Raw genomic sequence first — 21,617 nt, 5'->3', positions numbered from 1 at the left:
CAACTATTTTTGAGGTCAAAAGGTCAAGGTCAAATTTATAAAATCATCAATTTTCATCCGATTGACCTGAGCTTTGATTAAGATCGTAAATTTTAATCAGTCTTTCTTGTTAGGTTCATTTAATTTCACTGAACATTCTCAGATCATTACAATTCTTGCTCTTCCATGAGCCTGGAATTTGAATGTCACAGATCACTCGAGTCTTGCTTTTCCATGAGCCTGGAATTTGAATGTCACGGATCACTCGAGTCTTGCTTTTCCATGAGCCTGGATTTTAAATGTCACGGATCACGCGAGTCTTGCTCTTCCATGAGCCTGGAATTTGAATGTCAGAGATCACTCGAGTCTTGCTCTTCCATGAGCCTGGATTTTGAAGGTTACAGATCACTCGAGTCTTGCTCTTCCATGAGCCTGGATTTTGAAGGTTACAGATCACTCGAGTCTTGCTCCTCCATGAGCCTGGATTTTGAATGTCACGGATCACTCGAGTCTTGCTCTTCCATGAGCCTGGATTTTGAAGGTTACAGATCTCGTCACAGAATGTCACTCGATCTTATTTAATGTATTCGTATACATACCTTATTCAAAGTGTACGTGCACATAACTTGTTGAAAGTATACTTGTACAAAACTTATTTAAAGTATACGTGTACATAACTTATTTAAAGTATACGTGTACACAACTTATTTGAAGTACAATGGGTGTACATAACTTATTTAAAGTGTACATGTCGATTTTTTTTTTCAAAGTGTACGTTTACATAACTTATTCAAGTATGCATGTGCATAACTTATTCAAAATGCACGTGTACATACACTACATGGCCAAAGGTATGCGGACACCCTTTCTAATTAATGGATTCGGCTGGTTCAGTCACACCCATTGCTGACAGGTATATATAATTATCAAGCACGCAGCCATGCAATCTCCATAGACAAACATTGGCAGTAGAATGGGCCGTAATGAGGAGCTCAGTGACTTTCAACATGGAACCGTCATGGGATGCCACCTTTCCAACAAGTCAGTTCATAAAATTTCTGCCCTACTAGAGCTGCCCCGGTCAACTGTAAGTGCTGTTATTGTGAAGTGGAAACGTCTAGGAGCAACAACAGCTCAGCCGTGACGTGGTAGGCCACACAAGCTCACAGAACGGGACCGCCGAGTGCTGAAACGCGTAGCACGTAAAAATAGTCTGTCCTTGGTTGCAACACTCACTACCAAGTCCAAACTGCCTCTGGAAGCAACGTCAGCACAACAACTGTTCATCGGGAGCTTCATGAAATGGGTTTCTACGGCCAAGCAGCCGCACACAAGCCTAAGATCACCATGCGCAATGCCAAGCGTCAGCTGGAGTGGTGTAAAGCTCACCGCCATTGGACTCTGGAGCAGTGAAAATGCGTTCTCTCGAGTGATGAATCACGCCTCACCATCTGGCAGTCCGACGGACAAATCTGGGTTTAGCGGATGCCAGGAGAACGCTACCTGCCCGAATGTATAGTGCCAACTGTAAAGTTTGGTGGAGGAGGAATAATGGTCTGGGGTTGTTTTTCATGGTTCAGGCTAGGTCCCTTAGTTCCAGCGAAGGGAAATCTCAACGCTGCAGCATACAATGACATTCTCGACGATTGTGTGCTTCCAATTTTTGTGGCAACAGTTTGGGGAAGGCCCTTTCCTGTTTCACAAAGCGAAGTCCATACAGAAATGGTTGGTCAAGATCGGTGTGGAAGAACTTGACTGGCCTGCACAGAGCCCTGACCTCAACCCCATTGAACACCTTTGAGATTAATTGGAACGCCGACTGCAAGCCAGGCCTAATCGCCCAACATCAGTGCCCGACCTCACCAATGCTCTTGTGGCTGAATGGAAGCAAATCCCCACAGCAATGTTCCAACATCTCGTGGAAAGCCTTCCCAGAAGAGTGGAGGCTGTTGTGGCAGCAAAGGTTGGACCAACTCCATGTTGATGCCCATGATTTTGCAATGAGATGTTCGACGAGCACATTTGGGTGTGATTTTCGGGTATCCACATACTTTTGGCCATGTAGTGTAACTTATTCAAAGTGTACGTGTACATAACTTATTTAATGTGTATGTGTACATGAATCCTTACAGTACAGCAATGAATCGGTCCATATATCTCTGGGATTTGGTTGTGGACGGACGGACGGATGGATGGATGGATGGATGGATGAGACCCAATCCATAAGCCCTCTTTTCAGACTAAGTCGAACGGGTGTCAATCATGTATGTACACAAATAGACAATTTAATAGCGTGGATTGAGAGTTGAGGGACGACAGGGAGGAGGAGGCAGGTCAGGTGCCACCATATTTCCTTGGACTGTATAAGCCAACTAATGGATGTGCTGGTACTGCACGGTTAATGGTAAAAAAAATACTAAGGGTAATAATAACCTTTACATGCACAGTGTGCAGAATTAATGCGGAGATAGGTACAGTATGGTACTGTAAGCATTGCATTCTACCGTGTGCACAGTTAACGCGGAGAAGGGGACAGTATGGTACTGCACACACTGCATTCCACAGTGCACAGTTAATGCGGAGATAGGTACAGTATGGTACTGTACACACTGCATTCCACGTTGTGCACAGTTAACGCGGAGATAGGTACAGTATGGCACTGTACACACTGCATCCCATGGTGCACGGTTAACGCAGAGATAGGTACAGTATGGTACTGTACACTGCATCCCATGGTGCACGGTTAACGCAGCGATAGGTACAGTATGGTACTGTACACACTGCATTCCACGTTGTGCACAGTTAACGCGGAGATAGGTACAGTATGGCACTGTACACTGCATCCCATGCTGCACGGTTAACGCAGAGATAGGTACAGTATGGTACTGTACACACTGCATTCCACGGTGCACAGTTAACATGGAGATAGGTACAGTATGGCACTGTACACACTGCATTCCACGGTGCACAGTTAACTCGGAGATAGGTACAGTATGATACTGTACACACTGCATCCCACGGTGCGCACAGTTAACGCAGAGATAGGTACAGTATGGTATTGTACAGACTGCATTCCACGGTGCGCACAGTTAACGCAGAGATAGGTACAGTACGGTACTGTACACACTGCATTCCATGGTGTGCACAGTTAACGTGAAGATAGGTACAGTATGGTACTGTACACACTGCATTCCACGGTGCGCACAGTTAACGTGGAGATAGGTACAGTATGGTATTGTACATACTGAATTCCACGGTGCACAGTTAACGCAGAGATAGGTACAGTATGGTACTGTACAGACTACATTCCACGGTGCACAGTTAACATGGAGATAGGTACAGTATGGTACTGTACACACTGCATTCCACGGTGCACAGTTAACGCGGAGATAGGTACAGTATGGTACTGTATGCATTGCATTATACAGTGTGGACAGTTAACGCGGAGATAGGTACAGTACGGTACTGTACGCGCTGCATTAATCGGTGTACACAGTTAACGTGGAGATAGGTACAGTATGATACTGTACTTACTGCATTCCACGGTGCACAGTTAACACGGAGATAAGTGCAGTATGGTACTGTACGCATTGCATTCCAGTGTGGACAGTTAATGCGGATATAGGTACAGTGCAGTACTGTACGCGCTGCATATCTCATTTACCGCATCACGAAGATTTCTTTCTCCATAGGCCTTCACTATTTTATACAAGGTCCTCTTCCCGCACATCCTCATCATGATAAGACATATTATAGTATTAATATTATATTGCACAAAAGGAAATTATTTCAGCAACTCTGAGATTCAGCATCGTTAGTAAGACTTTCCAGATGGTTGAAGGACATTTGCGCGGAATACACAACAACAATTACCAACAACATCACAAACGCCAGATGGTGTCCAAAGCGTTGCTAAGGAGTTGTTTTCACCGCGCTAAAATGTCGGCGGCCGTTGCTAAGCGGAAGTAATCAGAAGTTGCGTCTACCCATACTGCACTTCGAACAACAATCGCTAATCTCGATTCCCTCGCTTGGAATATGAAGTACGTTTTACCATTAAAAAATTAAAATCACTGAAAAGACCCTGGTAAACGAGGGAAAAAAGAAAAAAAATGAACAAAATATGTCAGAGCAGAAATGCTCAACTTTGCGACATAGACGTAAAGTGGTTCCACGACAGACGTAACGTGTGTTTCGCGACATTGCCGTAAAGGTTGTCGGGTACTGCTGCACTTGCTTTTCTGGTGTGAGCCGTGAGGTGTTTTTACTCAATTAAAATATAAGCACAGAGCAATAATGGGGAAAGAGAAAGGAGGCTTCCTCACCCCTAAAGCCATAGCGAACCGGATTAAAGCGAAGGGGTTACAGAAATTGAGGTGGTATTGCCAGATGTGCCAGAAGCAGTGTCGGGATGAGGTGAGGACTGAGTTACAACAAACGCACTACACTGTATTCGTACTGGACTGTGCTTTTGTACTTGTGTACCTCCGTGTGCGGTTTGGGGTGCTCGGTTGTGCCTCAGTGTGAGGTTGTATCGCCGTGTGTGGTTGTGCCTCAGTGTGTGTTGTCCCTCCGTGTGTGGTTGTGCCTCTGTGTGTGGTTCCTCTTCGTGCGGTTGTGCCTCTTCTTGCGGTTGTGCCTATCTGTGCGTTTGTGCCTCTTCATGCGGTTCTTCCTCCGTGTGAGGTTGTTCCTCCGTGCGTGGTTGTGCCTCTGTGTGCGGTTTTTTCCTCCGTGTGTGGTTGTCCCTCTGTGTGCGGTTGTGCCTCTGTGTGCGGTTGTGCCTCTGTGTGCGGTTGTGCCTCTGTGCGCGGTTGTGCCTCTGTGCGCGGTTGTTTCTCGTTGTACGGTTCTTCCTCTGTGTGCGGTTGTGCCTCTGTGTGCGGTTGTGCCTCTGTGTGCTGTTGTGCCTCTGTGTGTGGTTGTTTCTCGTTGTACGGTTCTTCCTCTGTGTGCGGTTGTGCCTCTGTGTGCGGTTGTGCCTCTGTGTGCGGTGGTGCCTCTGAGTGCGGTTGTTTCTCTGTGTGCGGTTCTTCCTCTGTGTGCAGCTGTGCCTCTGTGTGCGGTTGCACCTCAGTGTGCGGCTGTGCCTCTGTGTGCGGTTGTTCCTCTGTGTGTGGCTGTGCCTCTGTGTGCGGTTGTTCCTCTGTGTGGGGTTGTGCCTCTGTGTGCGGTTGTGCCTCTGTGTGCGGTTGTGCCTCTGTGTGCGGTTGTGCCTCTGTGTGTGGTTGTGCCTCTGTGTGTGGTTGTTCCTCCATGTGCGGTTGGGGTTGCGCGGTTGTGCTTGTGATGGTGCCTACTTGTGCGGCTGTTCCTCCATGTGCGGTTGTTCCTCTGTGTGTGGTTGTGCCTCTGTGTGTGGTTGTGCCTCTGTGTGGGGTTGTGCCTCTGTGTGCGGTTGTGCCTCTATGTGCGGTTGTGCCTCTGTGTGCGGTTGTGCCTCTGTGTGCGGTTGTGCCTCTGTGTGCGGTTGGGGTTGCGCGGTTGTGCTTGTGATGGTGCCTACTTGTGCGGCTGTGCCTCTGTGTGCGGTTGTTCCTCTGTGTGGGGTTGTGCCTCTGTGTGCGGTTGTGCCTCTGTGTGCGGTTGTGCCTCTGTGTGTGGTTGTGCCTCTGTGTGTGGTTGTTCCTCCATGTGCGGTTGGGGTTGCGCGGTTGTGCTTGTGATGGTGCCTACTTGTGCGGCTGTTCCTCCATGTGCGGTTGTTCCTCTGTGTGTGGTTGTGCCTCTGTGTGTGGTTGTTCCTCCATGTGCGGTTGGGGTTGCACGGTTGTGCTTGTGTTGGTGTCTACTTGTGCGGTTGTGCTTCGTGTGCGTTTGTTCCTCCATGGGCGGTTGTGGAACCCGGAATCATACCACAATGTGAGACTGCCCCCCCCCCTTCATGCGATACCCCAGAATGGCTTCAAGTGTCACTGCATGTCTGAGTCTCATCAACGGCAACTCCTCCTTGCCTCGGAGAATCCTTCGGACTTCATGGACTTCTTCTCCAAGTGAGGAACGCTTGTGGTACTTCCTGTATTGTCCATAGATGTCACCGCCGCCCTCTCATGTGTGATTTCAGCCCATGTCTTTTACCCAATGTCTCTTAACCCATGCCTTTTACCCCAATGTCTCTTACCCCGATGTCTCTTAACCCATGTCTTTTACCCCAATGTCTTTTACCCCAATGTCTTTTACCCCGATGTCTCTTACCCCGATGTCTCTTACCCCGATGTCTTTTAACCCATGTCTCTTACCTCAATGTCTCTTACCTCGATGTCTCTTACCCCGATGTCTCTTACCCCGATGTCTCTTAACCCATGTCTCTTACCCCATGTCTCTTACCCCGATGTCTCTTACCACATGTCTCTTAACCCATGTCTCTTAACCCATGTCTCTTACCCCGATGGCTCTTACCCCGATGTCTTTTACCCCAATGTCTTTTACCCCAATGTCTTTTACCCCGATGTGTCTTACCCCGATGTCTCTTACCCCGATGTCTCTTACCACGATGTCTCTTACCCCGATGTGTCTTACCCCGATGTGTCTTACCCCGATGTGTCTTACCCCAATGTGTCTTACCCCAATGTGTCTTACCCCAATGTGTCTTACCCAGATGTGTCTTAACCCATGTCTCTTACCCCGATGTGTCTTAACCCATGTCTCTTACCCCGATGTCTCTTACCCCAATGTATTTTACCGTCGGGGTCTTAACCCATGTCTCTTACCCCGACGTCTCTTACCCCGACGTCTCTTACCCCAACGTGTCTTACCCCGACGTGTCTTACCCCGACGTGTCTTACCCCGACGTGTCTTACCCCGACGTCTCTTACCCCGACGTGTCTTACCCCGACGTCTCTTACCCCGACGTCTCTTACCCCGACGTCTTTTACCCCATAACTAAAATCATGGGATCAATAATCCGGGGAGGAAGGGTCACCAAAGTAACTACATCCATAAACTTGTTGCGGCCAAAACGAGATGTTCGACTCGCTCGATGCTTCCGTTGGTCAAGGCATCCGCTCCACGGCTCTTGCTTCATTCTGCACCCTTCCCCATCCATATTTAAATGATATACACGAGCCGAATACGGACGTCCTCGACGCCGACCATCACAGTACCGCCTCGGCCACTCGGCTAATTGGACCATCAATCACCGTACAACCTACGCCACTCGGCCAATCGGACCATCACCAGACTACCTTGGCGCCTAAGCCAATCAGACCATCACCATACTACCTAGGTGCCTCAGCCAATTGTCTTTAGATTTGAACAATGAACATGCTTGACATTTAGATTTAACCAGTAATTTGTTGTTGCTCGCTGTTGCATCGTCACGGAGTCTCGCTCGTAACCCTCTCGATTTGCACCATTCATGTGGTTACGGTCTGTGCGTGTATTGGTTTCTCACACGATGAACACACGAGTGATAAATGGACGCGTCTACATTATTCTGCTCTTGATCCCGGTTAGTTATTCCGGTTAAATGTGAACCCTCCTCGGAGTTCCTCGATCCATTTTGATCTTTCAGTCCCCCTCTACTCAGAGGGAACTCTAGGTTTGCTCTCCGTATGTCCCACCTGCGGATTTCTGCACCTTTTCCCATCCCCTTTAACATATTCAACTGAAACTTGCAACACGGCCTTATCTTACTATAATTCACCAAATGTCCGTCCGTCCGTTCGAAGGTACCGGGAAAACGGCTCAACCGATCACAACGATATTTTGCGTGGGTATTCCTGGGACCCCTGGGAGTAAAATATGCTATTGTAGCGGCTACCGCTGGGTTTTCACAATCCCCTTGCACCTATACAGGACGCGGAGCGATCACCATGCCGGGCTCGTCCAGGACGCCCGGGCAGGCTCGCCCTCAACTTGCCAGGACGCTCGGCCACGCCCCCTCTCGCCTTTCCTGGGCAAACGCTCGGGGATAATGTGTGTATATATATTGCTGCCCGATAAACGGGCTTTTCAGAGTACCTGAGTTTTGTTTGAATAAAGCAACTCGGACGAATTCCAGCTTTTTGTCGCGTCCATTCTTCCGATCGACGTGGGAGCCCGAGCTCCTTCATTGGTGACCTACCGACATGGACACGGTAGTGGCCCTTAAACTGCCTACCTTCTGGGAGGCTCACGCGGCGGTTTGGTTCGCACAGGCGGACTCCCTGTTCGCCCTGCGAGTCATCACGGCCGACGACACCCGCTTCCACCATGTGGTAGCAGCGCTCGGTTCAGCCACCGCGGCCCGCGCCCTGAGCCTCCTCGAGAGCCCGCCAGCCGCTGACAAATAAGGCGCGATTAAAAAGCTCCTCCTCGACGCTTTCGCCCTCCCATCAGTGGAACGCGCACGGCGCCTGCTCGACCTGCCCGAGCTCGGCGACACGCGCCCTTCCGAGCGAATGGACTACATGCTTTCGCTGCTCGACGAGCACTCTCCGGCATTCCTGTTCCGGGAGCTGTTCCTCTGTCAGCTGCCTAGCCCGGTACGCCTCGCCCTGGCAAGCACGACGATCACGGATCCCCGTGCCCTCGCCAGGGAAGCCGACAAGATCTCCGCTGCAGGCCAGCGCATCGCAGCAGCGACCTGGGGCCCACCGCCGTCCGACGCAACACCCATGGCGCCCGAGCACCCGGCACGGTCGACGACCGAACTGCCGACGCAATTGGCGGCCGCTACACCGAGCCGACCACCTCCAGCATGACGACCGGGGCCTCCACCTGACCAAGCGTGGTGTTACTATCATGCCAGGTTCGGACAAAAGGCCCGGACATGCCGACCCCCGTGCACCTTCGGCAGGCCGGGAAACGGCCGGGCCGGCGTTCATTACCAGCCATGAGCGCCGGCCACACGGGCAACTTACTGTTCATCACGGATAAAGCGTCCGGACGGCGCTTCCTGTGCGACACCGGCGCCCAACTGAGCGTCATACCCGCCTCTGACCAGGACAGGCAGTCCGCGGTTTGTGGCCCCTCACATCACGCGGTTTGCGGCCTTACTGTTCATCACGGATAAAGCGTCCGGACGGACGTCCGGGAGCTGTTCCTCCGTCAGCTGCCTAGGGTTAGGGTTAGGCCGCAACCCTCCTTGGTTGCGGCCAACGGATCGGCCATCCGCACCTTCGGCCCGCGCAACGTCACCCTCTGCTTCGGCGGCCAACGCTTTGCTTGGACGTTTGTAACCGCAAACGTGCCCATGGCTCTGCTAGGCGCCGACTTCCTCTGCGCACACGGACTGCTGGTGGACGTCCAACGGCGTCGTTTAATCAACGGCGAAACCTTCAGCTCCCTTGTATGCACATTGAGCAGCTCCACGCCGACCGAGCCGGCATGCGCCCTCCCGGCGGCGAACGAGTTTGCTCGCCTGCTCACGGAGTTCCCGGCCCTCACGCGGCCGACGTTTTCGGCTGTCGCAGTACGGCATGGGATCGAGCACCACATACCAACCACGGGCCCGCCGGTCTACGCCAGAGCCCGCCGCCTCGACCCAGCCAAGCTCGCCGTGGCCAAAGCCGAGTTCGACGCTTTAGAACACCTCGGCATCGTGCGGCGCTCCGATAGCGCGTGGGCTTCGCCACTACACATCGTCCCAAAGCCAGGGGGCGGCTGGCGCCCATGTGGCGACTACCGCCGCCTTAACGACGCTACCACCCCCGACAGGTATCCGATCCCGCACATCCAAGACTTCTCCGCCCGTCTGGCGGGACGGGTCATTTTTTCGAAAATTGATCTCATACGGGGATATCACCAGGTACCTGTCAGGGCGGCCGACGTCCCTAAAACGGCAGTCATCACGCCGTTCGGCTTATTCGAATTCTTACGGATGCCGTTTGGTCTCAAGAACGCGGCTCAGGCGTTCCAGTGCTTGATGGACGGCGTGCTGCGTGACCTGCCGTTCCTTTTCGTTTACCTGGACGACATCCTCGTCGCCAGCACGTCCCGGGCCGAGCACCTCCTCCACCTCCGAACACTGTTCGGGCGCCTCAGCGAGCACGGCCTCATCGTCAACCCGGCCAAATGCCACTTCGGCACGACGGCCGTTGATTTTTTGGGCCACCACATCACCAAGAACGGGGCCGTGCCGCTGCCAACCAAGGTCGAGGCCATCACCACGTTCCCGCGTCCCCGCACCATAAAGGCCCTGCAGGAATTCCTGGGAATGGTGAATTTTTATCACCGCTTCGTGCCCCGCGCTGCTCAACTCATGCGGCCCCTCTACGAAGCCCTCCGGGGCAAGCCGGCCAAGCACGACATCGCCTGGTCCGCAGCAATGGACGCGGCCTTCCAAAGCTCAAAGCGGGCCCTCGCCGACGCAACACTACTCGCTCACCCGGTGCTCAACGTTCCCATCGCCCTCACCACGGATGCCTCCGACTACGCGGTGGGCGCCGTACATGAGCAATGGGTGAACGGGGTTTGGCAGCCACTCGCTTTTTTCAGCCGGCAGCTCCGGCCGAACGAGCTCAAATACAGCACGTTTGACCGTGAGCTCCTCGGTCTACACCTGGCCGTCCGCCATTTCCGCCACCTCCTGGAGGGCCGACCTTTCACGGCGTTCGTCGACCACAAGCCGTTGGTTTACGCAATGGCCAAGGTCACGGAGCCGTGGTCGGCCCGCCAACAGCGCCACCTCTCCGCCGTGTCGGAGTTTACCACGGACATCCGGCACGTCGCCGGCAAAAACAACGCCGTGGCCGACTGTCTTTCCCGGGCTCGCGCGAACGCGGTCCACCTGGGCGTGGACTTCGCGCTTATGGCGGCAGACCAAACCACCGACACCACGGTGCAAGCCCTCCGGGCGGCGGACACGGGCCTCCGCCTGGCCGACATCCCCTTTGCGGACACTGTCCTGCTCTGCGACGTCTCCCAAGGCCAGCCTCGCCCCATCGTGCCCGTCACCTGGCAACGCCGCATCTTCGCCTCCCTCCACGGCCTTTCCCACCCGGGCCGGAAAGCTTCCCAGAAGCTGGTGTCGGCGCGATTCGTCTGGCACGGCCTTCGTCGGGACGTCCGCGATTGGACCAGCACCTGCACAGCCTGCCAACGGGCCAAGGTCCACCGACACACCCAGGCCTCGCTGGCACCTTTCACCGTGCCCGAACGACGTTTCGACCACGTCAACGTGGATCTGGTGGGCCCCCTCCCCCTGTCACGGGGGTTCACACACCTGCTCACCATGGTGGACAGGACCACCAGGTGGCCGGAGGCCGTTCCCCTAGTCTCCACCACCACCGCCGACGTGGCGCAGGCTTTCATCGCCACCTGGGTCGCCCGCTTCGGCGCACCGGCGGACATCTCGTCAGACCGCGGACCACAGTTCACCTCCGAGCTGTGGGGCGCGGTCGCCCGCAACCTGGGGGTCAAGCTCCACCGTACTACGGCCTACCACCCCCAAGCAAAAGGGTTGTGCGAGCGATTCCACCGCTCCATGAAGGCCGCGCTCATGGCCGGCCTTCAAGACGGCGGTTGGGCCGACCGGCTGCCGTGGGTCCTTTTGGGCCTCCGCACGGCCCCCAAGGAGGACCTCCAGGCATCCCCCGCCGAGCTTGTCTACGGCCAGGCGCTACGCGTCCCGGGCGAATTCGTGCCCGACGCTACCAGTCCCTGGTCCGCAGCTCACCAGCGCTCGGACCTCCAGGAGGCCGCCCGACGGTTTGCCCCCGTGCCAACATCCCACCACGGTGACCCCCAGTCCTACGTCCCCCCAGCACTTCGCACAGCGGAGTATGTTTTTGTGCGTCACGACGCACATCGGGGGCCACTCCGGCCGCCGTACGACGGGCCCTTCCGGGTCCTGCGATGGGACGACAAGTCATTCGTCATCGACATCGGCGGCAGGTCGGACCGGATTGCGGTGGACCGCCTCAAGCCGGCGCACGTGGACGTCGACCAACCACCACGGGTGGCCCTTCCGCCGCGGCGAGGCCGCTCCCCGTCCACGGTGCCCCCCACTCGACCGCCCACCACCACACCGGACCCCCGCCCACGACCCGCCAGGGGTCGCTTCGGCCGGGTCATCAGGACCCCCCTCAAATTGACCCTGCCGGTGCAAGTCGATTCTGGGGGGACGTGTGTAGCGGCTACCGCTGGGTTTTCACAATCGCCTTGCACCTATCAAGGACGCGGAGCGATCACCATGCCGGGCTCGTCCAGGACGCCCGGGCAGGCTCGCCCTCAACTTGCCAGGCCGCAGCCAGGACGCTCGGCCACGCCCCCTCTCGCCTTTCCTGGGCAAACGCTCTGGGATAATGTGTGTATATATATTGCTGCCCGATAAACGGGCTTTTCAGAGTACCTGAGTGTTTTGTTTGAATAAAGCAACTCGGACGAATTCCAGCTTTTTGTCGCGTCCATTCTTCCGATCGACGTGGGAGCCCGAGCTCCTTCACTATATTGTTTTTCCCAATTTTTCCAATTTTCCAGTTTTTTCCAAACGATAGAATAATATTTACCGATATGAACAGTGATGTGGCTTTTGTTGAAATTATACGTACCAGGAGGGGGTAGATCGACTCCTGACGAACTCTTCCTAAATAAACGTGCGGCTCCGAAGTAACATGGCAGCGTGTGCAAAGCGACTGAGAAACAGGTGTAGCGGCCGCTTCCGTGTTACAGATTCGGCGCGCACTCTTCACACATAAACGTGCGACTGAGAATGACGTGAAGCCGCCGCTGCCGTTTTGCAGAATTCAATCTTTTTTCAAAATGGGCGCCATGTACTGTTTAGATTTTGATGATTTGCGTGTGATGTGATTCAACGGATGTTTATATGAATCGTTTAAAATTTAAAAAGTCTTCAATTTCTGATATTTTGCCTTTTCATTTGGGCCTCCCAATTGAAGCCCTGCCTGTAGGGCGCGTACCGTTGCTAGTTATGATAAAGTTACAGAACATGTTCGAGTTTCGGGGCGTTTGCCAATTTTTCACGGAGTGTTGCCCTCTTCGCTTGGAACAAAAACATTCATTGGGACCGGTAGGGAACATGTACTGCAAAGCAATTCTCCTGCTTGTTTATTCCACTTTACCCCGTGTTGTGCTGTAAATGAATCGATACATTACTGAAATCCTTTTTTTCCCCGTTTAGTGAATTCTTGACCGATTACATGGATTTGCTTCAGAGGAGGTTTGGTAAGAATCTCTACTTTTGGAGTGAATGTTGGGAAACACAGTCTTGTGTTTGCATTTTAAGACCGGGTAGAAAGTGCGTTTTGGTGGAAAGGTTGCCCCTTTGGGCCCCATGAATGAAATAATGGTGTTTGATGCACATTGATCAAAGATTATATTTTACAAAATAGCTTGAAATGAAATCTTCCGGCCATGGATTAGCTTGGATGAGCAGCGGAATAGAACATTCCTAACTTTGGAACTGAAACACTGTTGTGGAGTTGATCGTTCATGCACACTGTTGCGGTGTAGGGCTTTCTCTTGTACCACAGTGTAGGGCCATCGCTTGTACCGCAGTGTAGGGCCATCGCTTGTACTGCAGTGTAGGGCGTCTCTTGTACCGCAGTGTAGGGCATCTCTTGTACCGCAGTGTAGGGCGTCTCTTGTACCGCAGTGTAGGGCGTCTCTTGTACCGCAGTGTAGGGCGTCTCTTGTTCCGTAGTGTAGGGCGTCTCTTGTACCGCAGTGTAGGGCGTCTCTTGTTCCGTAGTGTAGGGCGTCTCTTGTTCCGTAGTGTAGGGCGTCTCTTGTTCCGTAGTGTAGGGCGTCTCTTGTACCGCAGTGTGGGCCGTCTCTTGTACCGCAGTGTAGGGCCGTCTCTTGTACCGCAGTGTGGGGGGTCTCTTGTACCGCAGTGTAGGGCCGTCTCTTGTACCGCAGTGTGGGCCGTCTCTTGTACCGCAGTGTAGGGCCGTCTCTTGTACCGCAGTGTGGGGGGTCTCTTGTACCACAGTGTAGGGCGTCTATTGTACCGCAGTGTAGGGCATCTCTTGTACCGCAGTGTGGGCCGTCTCTTGTACTGCAGTGTAGGGCGTCTCGGGTACCGCAGTGTAGGGCGTCTCTTGTACCGCAGTGTGGGCCGTCTCTTGTACCGCAGTGTAGGCCGTCAGTTGTACCGCAGTGTAGGGCCGTCTCTTGTACAGCAGTGTGGGCCGTCTCTTGTACCACAGTGTGGGCCGTCTCTTGTACCGCAGTGTAGGGCCGTCTCTTGTACCGCAGTGTCGGGCGTCTCTTGAACCGCAGTATAGGCCGTCTCTTGTACCGCAGTGTCGGGCGTCTCTTGTACCGCAGTGTAGGGCGTCTCTTGTACCGCCGTGTGGGCCGTCAGTTGTACCGCAGTGGATGGCGTCTCTTGTACCGCATTGTAGGGCATCTCTTGTACCGCAGTGTAGGGCGTCTCTTGTACCGCAGTGTAGGGCGTCTCTTGTACCGCAGTGTAGGGCGTCTCTTGTACCGCAGTGTAGGGCGTCTCTTGTACCGCAGTGTAGGGCGTCTCTTGTACCGCAGTGTAGGGCGTCTCTTGTACCGCATTGTCGGGCATCTCTTGTACCGCAGTTTAGGGCGTCTCTTGTCCCGTAGTGTAGGGCGTCTCTTGTACCGCAGTGTAGGGCGTCTCTTGTACCGCAGTGTAGGGCGTCTCGTGTACCGCAGTGTAGGGCGTCTCGTGTACCACAGTGTAGGGCGTCTCGTGTACCGCAGTGTAGGGCGTCTCGTGTACCGCAGTGTCGGGCGTCTCGTGTACCGCAGTGTAGGGCGTCTCATGTACCGCAGTGTAGGGCGTCTCATGTACCGCAGTGTAGGGCGTCTCGTGTACCGCAGTGTCGGGCGTCTCGTGTACCGCAGTGTAGGGCGTCTCGTGTACCGCAGTGTAGGGCGTCTCTTATACCGCAGTGTGGGCCGTCTCTTGTACCGCAGTGTAGGGCGTCTCTTGTACCGCAGTGTGGGCCGTCTCTTGTACCGCAGTGTAGGGCGTCTCCTGTACCGCAGTTTAGGGCGTCTCTTGTACCGCAGTGTAGGGCCGTCTCTTGTACAGCAGTGTGGGCCGTCTCTTGTACCGCAGTGTGGTCCGTCTCTTGTACCTCAGTGTCGGGCCGTCTCTTGTACCGCAGTGTAGGGCGTCTCTTGAACCACAGTTTCGGGCCGTCTCTTATACCGCAGTGAAGGGCATCTCTTGTACCGCAGTGTAGGGCGTCTCTTGTACCGCAGTGTAGGGCGTCTCTTGTACCGCAGTGTGTGCCGTCTCTTGTACCGCAGTGTAGGGCGTCTCTTGTACCGCAGTGTGGGCCGTCTCTTGTACCGCAGTGTAGGGCGTCTCTTGTACCGCAATGTCAGGCGTCTCTTGTACCACAGTGTAGGGCGTCTCTTGTACCGCAGTGTAGGGCATCTCTTGTACCGCAGTTTAGGGCGTCTCTTGTACCGCAGTGTAGGGCGTCTCTTGTACCGCAGTGTAGGGCGTCTCTTGTACCGCAGTGTAGGCGTCTCTTGTACCGCACTGTAGGGCGTCTCTTGTACCGCAGTGTAGGGCGTCTCTTGTACCTCAGTGTAGGATCGTCCGTTGTACCTCAGTATAGGGCATCTCAGGTCCAAAGGTGTAAGACTGTCTCTTGTGTCCTGGTGTAAGACCATCCTCTGCGCCTCCATGTACGGTCCTGTGGTGCAGCACAGCATAATGCCGTAAGTGATGTGGATTTTCCATTCTCCATTGAAATTGATGTGCTCAATGATTATAAAATCTCCACCTGTGGGTTCTCTGCTTTTCACACCAATAAGTTGTGCCGAACTGCATTATGGGTTGGAAGCGATTGTGAAATCATGAGCAGAAAAGGGAATCTAAATTTTCACCTGATTTATCTTCACCTAGTGAGCTTGAATGTGGCCGAGCACACTGTGTATTTCGAGTTTGAGAAATAGGTAAAGGTGTGTTGACATTCCTGAGTTTGCATCAGCATTCATCAAACGTTTGTTTTTGCTGCTCCTTTGTTCGTGGCTTGCGTTGGCTTAGCGGTTAGGGTGCCGGCTTGGGATCCTAGGATCCTGGGTTCGAATCCCGGTCGATCGCTGAATTAACGTCAGGGGGGTTGACTCAGCCTGTCATCCTTCCGAGGTCGGCAAATTTGAGTACCAGCTTGCTGGGATGAATGATCACGGTGTGTACCCCAATTCAGAATAGGTACACCGTATCCCTGCGCATCGTAAGAGCGTGACCAAGGGTTGGCGTCAGGAAGGGCATCCGGCCATAAAAACATTGCCTCAAACAGGGAACTCTGATTGTCATGGGGCCCGCAAGGCTAACCCCCGCTCTAGCGGGGAAAAATGGCCTTAAAACGATTCATTCATTCATTTGTTCGTGGGATTATTATAACGTAATGTTTGATTTTGTACCGTACCTTGTATGTTCCGTGTTACACTCACTTCAGTTGGTTTTCTGTGATTTCAGATTCCGAATCTTTATTGAGGTTTTTTTCACGCTTCAATCTCACCTTGCACTTTTTCCTGTAAAGGCACAAAGAGAGTCCACAACAACATCGTGTACAATGAGTACATTGGGAATCGCCATCATGTCCACATGAACTCCACTAAGTGGGAAACCCTGACGGACTTTACCAAGTGGCTTGGCCGTGAAGGTGAGGTTCTCGGTTTTTTACGTAAGGAATTCGGTCACGGGAAATGCTCCCGACCCTGTGGTCCAACAAGCACGGTTGTTATCGTCGGCAGGTTATTGTAAAGTAGACGAGACTCCGAAGGGCTGGTTCGTCCAGTACATCGATCGAGACCCCGAGACCATCCAAAGGCAGCTAGAACTGGACAAGAAGAAGAAACATGACGAAGACGACGAAGAGCGTGCGGCACGCTTTATCGAGGACCAAGTTCGGCGTGGCAAGCATTCCAAGCCGGAGGTAGAAGTAGTCCCGCATTCATCCCATAATTATTTACTAACAATCATCTAATCATGGGAATAGAAGATAGCCTGGAGATTAAAATGAAATGAGATTTGAACACAAAGTGTTTCCAGTTATACGGTAATACGTAGCTTTATCAGTTGGTCGAGGGTTATGTCGGAGTTTCCTTCTTTTTGTTTCTTGCTCTGTGTTACGTGGTCTGCAAGTGGAAGCGGATGTCGAGCGGCGTTCGCTTTACCACGGTGAAGCTTGTGTTACGGATTCGGCACTAATTATTATTGTTGTTATTATTATTGTGGTTCAAAGTATTGCGATTATTATTGTTTAAGGGAAATGGTTATTGTGGTTAAAGGATTAAAAGCGCTCATGGTAAAAATGAGACAGGAAATCGGATCGTGAACCGGAAGACGTCCAGCGAGGAAGAAGAGGGCGTGAGGAAGGTGTGGAAAGACGTGTCTGTAGAAGCTCCGTACCTAGTGTGGTCGAGCGTACATCGCGAGTGAACTTTGAGTCCTTGAAAGGAATCTCGAGCGATTGGTGTTATCGCTGGAATAGTGAAAAAGCCTGCGAAGTCAGGAACAGGCGTGAGATTCCGAAGAATCCTCGCCTAGAGGCTGCGGCTCGAGTAAGAGCCGTCCGCCATTTTGCCCCGCGCGCTGCGTTCACCGAAAAAGGTTTTGGTACGCGCCAACTTTTCTCACCCTCCGGCCATCTGCCGGGGATGTGTGTGTGCGCGACAGCGGCGTTTGAAGAATACGATGCGGTTCGCTGGTTGACCGGTGAATGTGCACGTCTGGATCGCGTCTTTGGGATTTCTCTTTCCACCGCCAGTTTGCTGTTGGTTGGGGACCACGTGACAGTCCCCGCCGTATCTACACCTCCTTACTCGCCCCATCACCTCTTCGCCTCATCCCCTCTGAGTTATAGAGACATTGAGGAGTGTTCGGTTCCCTTCACTGGGAGAGCAGTGAGTTTATGTTACTTAACAAGATGGTACCATCTTAAGATATTGATTGTATGGTTGATTGCCACCATTGTTGTATGGTTCTTCTTGTGTGCTTTTTAATATATTATTTGTTCGTTGACAACCATGGGTGTGGTTTCATTATTGATTTGATTGTTTCATTTGATGGTTTCATTGATGGTTTCAATATAGATTGATTTCAACAAAGAATAACATATCTTTCTGCCGGGGGTCCTCTCGGGGTTCGGAGGTTTACCGAGACCAGGGGATAGGGGAGGACCCCGTAACACTTGTTCATTTGTCGCTTCCCTCACTCTCAGTCAAACCCAAGGCAAAGTGAAGCTCTCAGTTGGTCCATCCCAGGATGTAACCCACTTTGATAATATCCACGTGTGCCCGCATTGTTTGCGTTTTCTCCTTGGACATCCGGAAGCTTCTAATTTTTTTCCTTTTACTTCTCACATTGAGGCTGATGAAAGAGCAAGGTAGACATGACAAGACTGAGCTCTTCCATGAGCCTCAATTTAGCGAGGACGACGCTGTTCCTCCTTCCAGTTCATCAAAGCTCAGTTTTCCGGATCAGATCTGTCGTATCTTTCTGTTATATTTTCATCTCTGTGTTGCTGTTTGCGCTTTCATCCCGTTTTCCGTGTTAAACTTTACCTTGTGCTGTATTGCTGAATTTGTGGCCGTGATTGTCTGGCCGACTCACCCATGCCTCAGCTCGTTGGCGTGCAAATTCTGTCTCTGCTCTTTGCCTCGTTCCTTTTCCCACTTCCTTTATCCCAGGTATTGTCCTCTCAGCTTTTTCAACTTTATCCCATTCCCCCTCCTCTCTCCTACTACAACAACAACAACAACAGCAAAACGTTTTTTATTCCAAACAAATCACAAACTCTTTCTGCCTTCCTTCCTTCATTCCTTCTTTATCCCTTATTTTCTTTCAAAATCTCCAATCTAATTGATTGAAACTCTTGATTGAATGAAATGCTTATTATTTGAAAAGCTTTTGATAACATTTAAAATGCTTCACTTTCCTTATTTCTCCATTAGGAACACCCTGCTTGTTTTGCTTCATCACAATCTATTCCTCTTCTTCACAAGACTTATTTCCCAAACCTGTCTCACTCCAAAACACTCGTCCATCAACCCTCCTCCGGTACCTACAGCACCACTTTCCTTTGTGCCTTCACCAACCACCATTCATTTCACCTTCCCATGATTTTTTTCTCCTTGTATTCACATTGGGAATCTTGAGAGGTCCAGTTTGCAGAAGTTGTCTGCACATGATTGTCAGTTTCCATCCACCTCCATTAATGGTGTCAAATCCCTCCATGTCAGTACCCTCCCCCACATCTCATACATGCGCATGTCCTTCCAACCCCACCCCTTATTTGTGTCCTTCTCTGCAGCATCCCTTCACTTAATGTCCCCTCTTTCTGCATCCTCCTTTACCCCACCTCTCAAAGCTGGACCACACGGCATATCAGCCCTCACAAAAATAAGCAATTTCTTCTACCAACACTCAAGAATTCCCCAAATTTGGAAACAAGGCAAAATCTTTACCCTCCTTAAACCAAACAAAGATCCCATCAAAGCAGCCTCCTCAAGACCTATCACATGACTTTGCACACCCTCCGAAGTTACAGAACGCCTTATACTTACACTCACAAACACTCGCATCCCTCTTTTGATCTATTGCAGTTGCCGATCGCCTTCTATTGCATGAATTACTTCAGTTTAAGTTAGTAAACCTATCTTAATATATTGCTTAACAAATGTAGACATGAACTATCAATGCTAACAAGTTCCAAGATGGCTGAAAAAATTCAAAATGGCCACCAAATTTCATGTTTTGTCATACATAGAACCTATTGTTAAGTGTTGTAGTAACTATGTCCTACTAGCAGAGATGGAGTAGTTCAGTTTACATTTGTAAACCTATGTTAATATGATATATTAATAATATAGAATGTAAATATTGTTGCGGTTTTGAGAGTGTACATATAACATCATTAAAGGTTAAAGGTTTGCCCCCATAGTTAGTCCACAAGCAACACGTAGGCCCCTTAGAACATTAGTTATGTCATAGTATGTGTGAGGATGAGGCCATTTCCCTAGTATCATCTGCGTTGTGTAAAAGAAATAATATAGGCCCCGTTCATTTTGCCTCCACCCTCCAAATCTACCTCGTTGGGCAGAATCTATCCTGCGCCCCATTTTGGCTATTGCACCTCGCATTAGGATGCTCACTAGTCAAGGGACACGAGGTAGGCCTGAGAGAGGGAGGAGCACGGCGTCGAGGTTGGAGCGGCGGAGACAGCAACGGTAAGAGCCATAACCAATCAGGGCTCTAAGGGCATGGCGTGAGGGGCGTGGTAAGGGCATGCCTATATAAGCGCACGCACAAAGCCCTTGAACAGGACTTGTTGGGAGAGCGCACTGTAAAAGGACTTATTGGCGAGGACTCATGTGACAGGACTTCTGCGGGAGAGGCGCTTTGCTATTGAACTTGCATTGGGAGCGCCTATTGAACTTGCATTGGGAGCGCCTATTGAACTTGCATTGGGAGCGCCTATGAACTTGTATTGGGAGCGCATATAGTGCCGGTTCATCTATTACGTACGCGACCGTGGTCGCAAGTAACCGCCCAGCCAGCCTTACCGTTCGCCCCGTAATTGTCCGATCCGCGCCAACGACCCGCGGGGAGCTTCTGCCGCCCTGACCATCTTCTTCGCGGTGCGAGTCGGGGACCGGAGTGAACTGCCTGGACGCCATCATCCCTGACCATCAACCTGACCATCTACAACCCCATGTGAGTGTGTCTGAGTGTGAAACGGTCCGAGTCGGGGACCAGAGTGAACCTCCTGGACGCCATCATCCCTGACAATCAACCTGACCATCTACAACCCCGTGTGAGTGCGTCTGAGTGTGAAACGGTCCGAGTCGGGGACCGGAGTGAACTGCCTGGACGCCATCATCCCTGACCATCAACCTGACCATCTACAACCCCGTGTGAGTGTGTTTGAGTGTGAAACGGTCCCGTGTCCTGGGATAAGTTAAGACTGTAATAAGGCTGCACTTTGTGTTCTTCTTCCTCTTGGTACTGTTCATAGTGTAATAAACTAATTGTTATTCCTTGTTTCTTCCTGATTCGACCGTATCAGTGATTTCCCCCACTGGGTAAGCGTGGCACGATCAGACCGCTCAGATCGGGTTTAGTCATTGTTAACGGCTCGGGTCACGGTTCGCTATTGCTCGGCGTTTCCACCTATAACCGTGATTCGGGCGGGGCTTATTTCCTTGCTTCCTAGGCGGCGTTGGTAATTAGGTAATAGGAATTCGGTCTACAACCCTATTTAACACCGTCCGGAAGGAACGTCATAGCCCCTGATCCCGTCGGCTAGTCAAAGACAAGGGGACTAATCCCCCCTTGGTAAGGGGAAAGGCCGACGAGGAGATCCGCAACAATATCATGATAAACAACTTCAAAGACAGTCAAAAAAAATAAATACACAGCGATCAAAACATAACCTTCCGCTTTTGCGAAGGTAATAATTGAAAATGGCCGACAAAATGCAGATTTAATCCCCCCCCCCCCACCCCCCCCCCCCCTCCCGCTGTCCTGCACCATTTTCTGGGCTGGTGTGACCATTTTTCCACAGAGATGTCACCCGGCACATCCGGTGGAAGTTTACATGAGGTTTAACACGTCTTTCCCTAACTTTAATCCCTCTCTATCTTATCACAAGCATGACCCTCGTATCGCGCCCATTCAAACACAATCCTCAAGTATGGCGGCGCCCACCGCTGTTTTGCGCAGCGTTGGGGAATATCGAGATTCAGATGAA

The 21,617-nt window shown here is 51.9% G+C and overlaps 1 protein-coding gene across 1 annotated transcript in view; it reads left to right on the top strand.

Moving 5' to 3' along the window:
• Window positions 1-4,152: 4,152 nt before the first annotated feature.
• The window catches only part of KIN (Kin17 DNA and RNA binding protein), a 68,026-nt gene continuing 50,561 nt past the window's right edge, over window positions 4,153-21,617 (top strand). The window contains exons 1-5 of the mRNA XM_078770879.1: window positions 4,153-4,395; window positions 5,878-5,972; window positions 13,043-13,086; window positions 16,404-16,526; window positions 16,618-16,799. Coding sequence (XP_078627005.1) covers window positions 4,276-4,395; window positions 5,878-5,972; window positions 13,043-13,086; window positions 16,404-16,526; window positions 16,618-16,799 — 564 coding nt within the window. The 5' untranslated portion in view covers window positions 4,153-4,275. The remainder of the gene's footprint in view (window positions 4,396-5,877; window positions 5,973-13,042; window positions 13,087-16,403; window positions 16,527-16,617; window positions 16,800-21,617) is intronic.

Source organism: Myxine glutinosa, chromosome 1 (assembly GCF_964187855.1).
Source record: "Myxine glutinosa chromosome 1, kmMyxGlut1.1, whole genome shotgun sequence".
In the NCBI taxonomy this organism is placed as follows: domain Eukaryota; kingdom Metazoa; phylum Chordata; class Myxini; order Myxiniformes; family Myxinidae; genus Myxine; species Myxine glutinosa.
The sequence above is the reverse complement of the archived record's forward strand: the minus strand, read 5'-3'. Positions and strand labels throughout refer to the sequence as shown.